Here is an 8,684-nt window from a genome sequence, read left to right as displayed (position 1 = left end):
AAGATGTTGATCCACTTCTGCCTCCATCAGCAACTTTAAACGCCTTATTTTGAAATCCTTCGTTAAGATTCACCTCAGCGACACAAACTGGATAAACGAGGCAGCAGCAGAGCAGCAGCAGCTCCTGTGTCCCTGTGCGCTAAGAACACTCATATTTCTGAAGGGAGTTTGGTGCAGGGAGAGTGAGTCTTTAAAAAACAACATACAGCTAAAATAACTCTGCATTAAAACTCGACTAAAGGTGGAACACTGAGACAACGAGGACACCTGCTGGAAAAACAGAGGCATTACATGAAAAGTCTAAAACAGACAATTAAATGAGATTAAAAACCGTAGTAACTGTAAAACTAAATCTTTAAACTGAAGTCTGTGAATCTTTGGTAAGAAAATAGGTTTTATTTTACAGTTGTGGGAGGTGAACACACACACACACAAGCATTTACATATCTGTGAAAGACAGGCAGCCATCTTACCATCAACATCCCATAACCTTCATGCACAATAACACTGTATCTCGTCGAATAAGAAGCTCCGATTCAGAGACAATGTCTTCATGTGCTCAGCTCCTGTTATTATTATAGAATATCATGTTATTTTTGTTATTATAATCTATGTATAACTTCTTATTTTGGGTTAGATGCAACAGAGAATTGTTTAGTGATATTTTACAGTCGACCAATTAGGTACAACTTATAGAAAAAGTTTATTTTTTATTTTTTTTTATTTCAATCGGAAGCAAAGAAGCAAAATATGACCAGACTGAAGGCAACTACTAACTTATTATTATTTTAATTAGTAATGTAATCTGTTAATTATTTCCTTGATAACTTGTTTGGTTCATAAAAATTTGAGAATTTTTTTTCCAGAATCTCAAATTGATGATTAAGATGTTTGAGCATCAAATTTTCGCAATTTCAACTGAACAAAATGATGTTAATTTGAGTTTTTTTTTAAGTAAATATATTTTGTAGCTTTTTTTGGTTTTGAAATATAAATATCTTTTGATTAATTTAGTTTCTTTGTAACACAGAAATAACAAATAACAATTATTATCTTTTGTATTGTACAATTTGGGAAACACTGATCAATATTTTTCTGGACGTTTATCGACAGATTTATCGATACTGAAAATAATTAGTTGCCACTTTTTTCACATTTAAGAAGCTGAAACAACAAAGAACTTGTTTTTCAACCGTGAACTATTGACTGATTGAGTAATTTATCAATAACTTATACGTAATAATCTAATAATCTATAATAATCAACTGTTCTGATAACAAAGTATTTCCATAACTTTCTATACAAGGACCCACTTTCTTAAAAACAGCAAACCATAAATCGTGACGAGAGCAGATTTTTTGTGCAAGAACGTAGCAGCTAATTCATTTTCAACATTGTTTTCACTTCTTTAATTTAATAATTTTAGTTCCTAGAGACGTTTGGTAAACTATTTTAATATTTAAAGGTTAAATATGAACTCAAATGTTAGGAAAATTAAGCAGATTTTTGTGCAGACCCCAAGAAATTCTCCCACCACGCATAAACGTGCCCCGCCCCAGTCTTTAGGAACCATTGTGATCATGGGTAAACTTGTTTCAGGTTTTCCTGGAACTTATGGATTTGATCAATCAGAAAAACCATGAACTGGTTTTTATTTTGGTACCAGACTGAGCCAGCGAGTCCTCCTCGTGTCCTTGCGTCCTCGCGTCCTGGTCTCACAGAGCGCTAAGCTCCTGCAGCAGCTTCTCCTTCTCGCGCTGCAGCTCCACCACGTTCTGCTGGTTCTGCTGCAGCCGGTCCTCCAGCCACTGCAGCAGTGGTCCGCTCACCGCCGACATCTGGCTGCACAGGTTCTTGGTGAACACGGAGCCGTTGTGGATCTTGGTGACCGGGTCCAGGTGGGCCAGGCTGTGGATCTTGCGGTACGTGTCCTGCTCCTCCTGACACAGGATGCGCGGCAGCTCCACGGCCGACTCCAGGCAAACCTTACCGATGGCATCCCGCGGCACCACGTGGATGGGGATCTCCACACGCTCGTACTCGGAGCCTTTCTGCGCCTGCACGGACTGAAGTGAGGGGTATTTGTTTGATTTAAGATCATTAAGATCAGAGACAAAAACAACACATTAAGATAAAAGAGCATTCAAATGTTCACTTGAATACTGAAAATGACACTAAAATGGCAGACCATAGTCTTGATCAGAACCCCGACACCTGTATGTTGGTGCTTTAAAGGTCCAGTATGTAAAATTTGGGAGAGATTATTGACAGAAATTGAATAAATGACCCTTAAGTACATGTAGAACGCCTTTAAAATAAAACCTGTTGCCGTTTGTAGCCTTTCTAATTCAACTTTTAGATTAACTTTAGACGAGGGTCTTGCTTTACAGAGGCCGTAATCTAGTGCTGCCATGTTCCTTCTGGGATGCACGATACTATCGGCACGGTATCAGCAAACGCGTCAAGATCCACAGATAAGACTCATATAGTAATCTGAAAAAGCTACTACCTCTTCTATGCTAGTGCCCCCTACAGCTTATTTGGATATATCAATATTGGGTGATCGGAATATCAGATATTAGCAGAAGTCCAAAGTCGTGCATCTCTCGTTCCTACAGTAACCCAGAAGGAGAAACCAGCAAGAGTGTGAGGTTTATGTTTTTGAAGCAGAAGCTTATGACGCAAAAAAAACCCAAAAAACATGGTTTCTGGTACGTGAAGGCCACCGTAGTTCACTGACGCACTTGCCAACGGGAAGCGTGAGCGGAGCGTTTGTCACGAACTGCAAACTCGCCACCAGAAGACACTATTTACAACTCGGAAAGTCGGAGCGACCTCACGAACCCTGACACATGTATTCGAAAGTCGTAATTTCCCAGTTTCAACTGGAACGTGAAAGTTGGAGCAACCTCACCAACCCCAACAAGATGGCTGCCACTCGACGATTGTAAAAACACTATGACTTTTACTGTTGATGGACTTTTATGGGCGGAGAGTCACTTACTACTTCTGCTTAAGTATAAGCCTTAACTTCTGGTCAGCTGTCGCTAAGGGGAAATGTGGACTTTCCTGAGGTAACATTAGTGATAAAAAAAAAAAAATCAGATATATAACGTTATGGTTTAGTAGTTAGACCTGAGGAGACTCAACATGGCGTAAAATACACGTAAATATGGTTAATTTCCTTTAATTCTGAGATGATATCACTCCTAATTCTGACTTGTAAATAGAACACCATATTGTAAGATATCATACTGGCTCCCCCTGGTGGAGGCTGACGTTAAAATAATACTGTGGTCCTCACCTGGAAGCAGGTGTACAGGACGCGGCCCGTCTTCGTGTTCTTGTCCTCGATGAAGCAGGAGAAGATGAGGCCCACGAAGCACTGGTCCAGCATCTGGTACATGGCCTGGGTCCGCACGTCCACGTGTGACGGCCACACGGTGATGTGCGGGTGGGAGTGGTACCAGCCGACCACCCGCATCGGTCTGCCCGTCATGTCCGCGAGCCGCTCCGCCTCTGTGGAGGCCGCGGACAGCTGCTCGGGGGAGATCTCCACGCGGTCCTTCCTCTTGTCGGAGCGGCGGAGGATGATGACGGAGTGGATGTGGACGATGCGCGAGTTTTCCACCTCGCCGATGCACAAACCCATCACCTCCTCCTTCTCTGTGCTCAGCGCGTGGTTCATACACACGAGGAAGGCGTCGGACTCCAGGTGAACCGCGCTCACCGCCATAGTTTGGGTTTAAAACACGAAAGAAAAACAACAACAACAACAACAACTCTGACAGGAGCGGCGCTTCACTTCCGCGTTCTCCTGCGCAGCACCGTAAACAGTCCGTGTCCGTGTAGAGCGTACACGAATAGAAGGTTCCACTTACTGTGTTTTCACTGTTGTAGTTAATGGAGAGATTATCCTTACAGACTTGACTTTATTCTCGGAAATTCTGACTTTAATTTAGACATTCTGACTTTACTCTTAGAATTTGTTAAAAGTGATTTTAATGTCTCTGCCTTTTTCTCGGAATTCTGACTGTAATCTCAGATGATGGTGGACACGGTGTTTGTCACTGTGAACATGAATTTAAAGTCTTTTTCAAACAGGAAATTAAGGATGATTTAAAAAAAACCAACCCAAAACAAATGTGAGCTTTGTTGTTGCTTTTTTTTAAATAAATAAAAACATGTGAGCGGATGTTAGCGACGCTCCTCATGTTTTGACGAAATCTCGTTGTCTACACATTCATTTCTCCGTGATCTTCTCCTGTTTGATCAGGTTTAACAGAGAGAAAGAAAGAAAGAAACACGTCTTCACACTCTTCATGTCTCTATGGCAACAGGTCGTGATGGTAAAACTTTGATGCTGAACACACACACACACTTTATGTCACTGTGGTCTTTGATTAAAACGTGTGTGTGTGTGTGTGTGTGTGTGTTCACGAGCTGATAGACCATTTGCTCTGGCTCCTCACATGTTTGCAGAGGCGTGTGGTAACCATAGCGACAGAGACGCAGCCAATCAAACCGGACTGAAGGATTAACACAGCACAGAAACATCTGTACACTTTCAGATTAAAAGTATTTGTCATGTGTGAAGGGAAACGTGACCTGTGTATATATAAACACACACACACACACACACACACACATATATATATATATATATATATATATATATATACATATACATATACATATATATGTATATAAAACAACACATGAGAACATCAGAGGAATATTTGTACAATAATATATATTGTAAACATCACCACATTAATTCTGTCCATGTTAATTTCAATTGTTGTGTCGTTTCTATAGCTGGTTGTTAGAAATACTATCTTTTTAGGGTCATAATAAAGCTCTAAATTCTCATGCAAGGTAATTAAATGCATTCATTATACAATAACTGCCGAGTTAAACCAAATACTAATTGCAGTTTTAACTCTATGTCGTGTACACATGAGAATAAGTTTAGGGAGAATGAGCAAAGGTTTTCTACTGTATCAGCTTTTTAATCCACTTTTTTTCCTTTTGTTTTTGAAAATGAGTCCCAGAGTGAAACAAAAAACACACAAAAATGCTACCCTTGTGTTTTTGTGTATACAACAAACAACTTTGGGAAAAGAATGTTGTAGCCTGTTGTCTTTTTCTTTGTACACAACAGAGAGGGAAGAGTTAATGTGGAAGAGCTACGTGTGGCTATTTCCTGTGGAAATATGCAACTTCCTGTCAAAACGATGACTATTTTGGGGGATTTTAAACTAAAAATTAAGTTTAATTTTAGTCGTTATTCCTTTAAAATAAGTACAGATTACATGTTCTTCTTTGGTTTTATAGTGGGCCGTAACAACAGTTGTCGTAAAACTGTAGCATCACACGAGCATTTTTGAAACACACTTTAACACAGGCGCGCCCACTAAAACAGACAATAAAAGTAAAGTAAGTAAAATCATGGACAGAAAAAAAATATTTGTTGAATTATACATATAAACACATAATACAAAATAATAAATAGAATTTTTTTTCCACCTTTATCTTCTTCTTTTTGTTTTCCACCTGTTGCGCATTTATGGTAAAAGAACAAAACTCTGTCGGCGTTAGGACCCAGTGATTTCACAGCTTTCCAAGTCAAATAAACGTGTGGCCACCAATGCTGCCTTCAAGTGCTGCAGGAAATTTCATATTTTACATTTCGTAACTGTAGTTACTTCTAATTATTTTTGGTAAGATTTTCACAATTTATTGATAAGTTTTGGGTTTTTATTTGCTCACTGACTTGCTGACTATGCGGATTTAATCTCACCCCATCTCCCATTAAGAATGAATTACAATATGTATATACATGAAAACATATCATAGTTGTCATAAAATCCATCTCCTATTGCTTTATCCTCCAGTTAAAAAGTTTTTTGTATTTGTATTATTTCATCTTTTAAAATCTACATTTTAAGAATGTTTTACACTTGCACCAAAGTCCACAGAGAAAATCACCATTTTTAGCTGGCTGGGAAACTGGAGCTGCTGGTCTACTGGTGCCTTGTTTAATAAGTTTGTGTCACTGAGGTTAATCTTAATTTAAGATTTTAATCACAGAAGTCACAAAATAACACATTTAAACCTACTGATAGAGGCAGCAGTGGATCAACTCCTGTGTGCTGTGATGTAAAAATGGAGGATTTTCTCAATGGGCTTTGGTGTGGGAGAGTGAGCGGTTTATTTTAGTGACAAAAGCTCCACTTTCCAGTCCAAAAAGTCTGTCAATATAATCTTAAGATATTGTTGACTTAATGTGCCGTAGATTTATGAAGTAAATATGTTGTTAAGTGGCTTAAATGTGTCTTTTGGTGTCTCAAGCTAGTTTTGATTGACACTTTTATCGTTTATCCATATCTTGGTGTGTGAATATTTACAGAATCATTTTTTAAATATGGCTGAATTAAATGTAGTTGACACGTTTAGTTATTTTTGTGGCATTTCTTTTTTGTTGACGAACACGCTCGTGTTTGCTGCCGACAAAAATCGTTTTTTCCCGGCTTTCCGGGTGGTCCATGAACGCAGCAGCAGCGTCAAACCGCCACCTCTCGAGGAAGCGGAGCGACATCCATCACACTCCACCGTGGACTCTCTGCTGGAGAAGAAGAAGAAGAAGAAGAAGAAGAAGAACCGGAGCTGAAGCCACGCTCCGTCCCGTGCTCAAGTCTCTCTGCTCCCCTCTCCCCCGTGCCCACAGCTCCGTCGGCCCCGCCACACGCACAGCTCCAGGCCCCGGGGCCCGCCGGTTTTCTCTGCTGCGGGGTTTCCTCCACCAGCAGCACCGTGGGAGAGATGCGACGTCTCGGTGGAGAAGGAAGAGACGAACATCATCATCAGCAGCAGCAGCAGCAGCAGCGGAAAACACCTGACAACAGCAGCAGCAGCAGTAGCGCGTGACTTTAGTTTGTGTCTTCAGAGGAAAAACAGGTGAGTCTCGCGCTGGTGCTGCGTGTTTGTGTTGTTTGTTTGGTGCTTTTTTCCCGTCCGTGTCACTTGTTCTCCCCCAGCATCAGTGTGAGGCAGGCGGGATGAGTCATAGCAGCAGAGCCGTGGACCAAAGTGTCTGCAGCCTCTCTCTCGCTCTGTGTGTGTGTGTGTGTGTGTGTACACACATGAGGACAAAACAAGCATTCTGGATAAGTGAGGACATTCTGTCTGGTCCTCAAAACTTTAAAGGGCTCTTTCAGGTTTGGTTTTAAGGGTTAAAGGTTAAGGTTAAGCTGTTAGTTGGGATGGTTAAGATAAGGGTTAAAGGCTAGGGATTATGTCCATGGGTGTTCCTCACTTAGCATGCTGTACACAAATGTGTGTGTGTTTTTGTATTTGTCGCCTCTTTAGGACTTTATTCTGTCAGGACCAGGAAGTCCTCATGGAGACCAAGACCTGGTCCTAATGAGTTGTATGTGTGTCTTTGTTAGGACATTTTGCCTGGTCCTCACAACTTTAAAGGACTTTTTCTAGGTTTTTTAAGTCTTGTTTTTTGTGGGTTTAGTTTAAAGGTTAAGCTGTTAGTTGTGATAGTTAAGGTTGGGGTTAAATGCTAGGGATTATGTCCATTGGTGTCCACTCTTATGTGACATATGTGTTTATTATCATTTATTTTCCTTTTTAAATGGGAAACTAATCGCAGAAGAGTGAGAAGTAGATGCTACATTGTCCCATACACTTCCATTAAAACTGACTTCTTTCAGTGAACCACTAGTCGCCCCCTGGTGGCACCTGTGTCCTACTACCTAGGCTTCACCATTTATATATAGGGATGACGGGATTGGGCCATCCCTCGAACGCTAACTTACTGACTTGAACAATGTTTCTTTTTCCCGAAATTGGAAAGTTTGTTTGAATTTTGGGGCCAAAGTCCAAAACTTCGGGCCTTGAAACTGGTTTGAGTCTAAAATATACAGCCTAGAAGTGCGTCGGCACATCTTGAGTGGCCCAGCAGAGGGCACTGTGAGTGCAGTTTGACCTTAAATCTATTTTGAATGTTATCTTTGCTCATCAGAAAAACAAGACAGTGATGTTTTGGAGCTTTGGGGTTTCAGTTAACTTTAAAATATTGATTTTTGTAAAAAGTGACAGCCCTACTCAGACTTAAGTCTAAAAAGTTATATATTACTACGATTAATTAAGGTAAAAAGACTTTAAATCATCAAAAACCTGCTTTAATCGTAGTGGGATTGCTAAAGTGAAAAGTTACACAGCGCTGCTTTAACCTTTACCCTTTGAATTCCAGACTCTGTAGCACAGAGGTACCGTCGAGCTATTTTTAGGCGTGCACTTGTCTAGACAACCGTAGAGAGTCGATCACACAGAAGTGGGTGGTACATTATTAAAAAAAAGGAGAAGGAAATAATAAAAGTCCCGCTGCTCTGACACTGAGTGGAATCTGTGAGGGAAAACTCTGGGGACTGACGCTCACTTTCATGTGATGATTTGATGATTTAATGAGTGGAGCTACCAGCTGCTGAAGACGTGACCCTGCTGCCACTTGTCCGACAGCTAATACTGACACTGTCTCTTGTTGCAAGGACACAACATTAAAGAAAAGTCTGCAGAATAAAACAATAACAGCTGTTTTTAAAGGGGATTTTTGAAGTTCAGCTGCATGAAAATTTCAGATTTTAGCCTCTTATAAACTGCGTCCGTTTAAG

General features: G+C 40.5%; 2 protein-coding genes and 1 long non-coding RNA gene across 3 annotated transcripts in view; 1 reads left to right on the top strand and 2 right to left on the bottom strand.

The window, feature by feature from the left end:
* Positions 1 to 374: 374 nt before the first annotated feature.
* On the bottom strand, positions 375 to 4,032 carry brcc3 (BRCA1/BRCA2-containing complex, subunit 3). The gene is made up of 2 exons (XM_058617105.1): positions 3,305 to 4,032; positions 375 to 2,066 (listed from the first exon to the last, which is right to left on the bottom strand). Exons 1-2 carry the CDS (start codon positions 3,734 to 3,736, stop codon positions 1,716 to 1,718), a joined length of 783 nt encoding a protein of 260 aa, XP_058473088.1. The 5' UTR covers positions 3,737 to 4,032; the 3' UTR covers positions 375 to 1,715.
* Positions 4,033 to 6,825: 2,793 nt separating this feature from the next.
* LOC131446107 (uncharacterized) overlaps positions 6,826 to 8,684 on the bottom strand; it is a 36,440-nt gene continuing 34,581 nt past the window's right edge. Inside the window, exon 3 of the long non-coding RNA XR_009233890.1 lies at positions 6,826 to 6,898. This is a non-coding gene — a long non-coding RNA (uncharacterized LOC131446107). The remainder of the gene's footprint in view (positions 6,899 to 8,684) is intronic.
* rab27b (RAB27B, member RAS oncogene family) overlaps positions 6,828 to 8,684 on the top strand; it is a 34,490-nt gene continuing 32,633 nt past the window's right edge. The window contains exon 1 of the mRNA XM_058617106.1: positions 6,828 to 6,960. The gene's annotated coding sequence lies outside the window, so the exon portion shown is untranslated. The remainder of the gene's footprint in view (positions 6,961 to 8,684) is intronic.

The sequence above is a fragment of the Solea solea genome, chromosome 19, assembly GCF_958295425.1.
Source record: "Solea solea chromosome 19, fSolSol10.1, whole genome shotgun sequence".
Classification (NCBI taxonomy): Eukaryota; Metazoa; Chordata; class Actinopteri; order Pleuronectiformes; family Soleidae; genus Solea; species Solea solea.
Note: the sequence above shows the minus strand (reverse complement) of the source record. Positions and strands in the feature narration are given on the sequence as shown.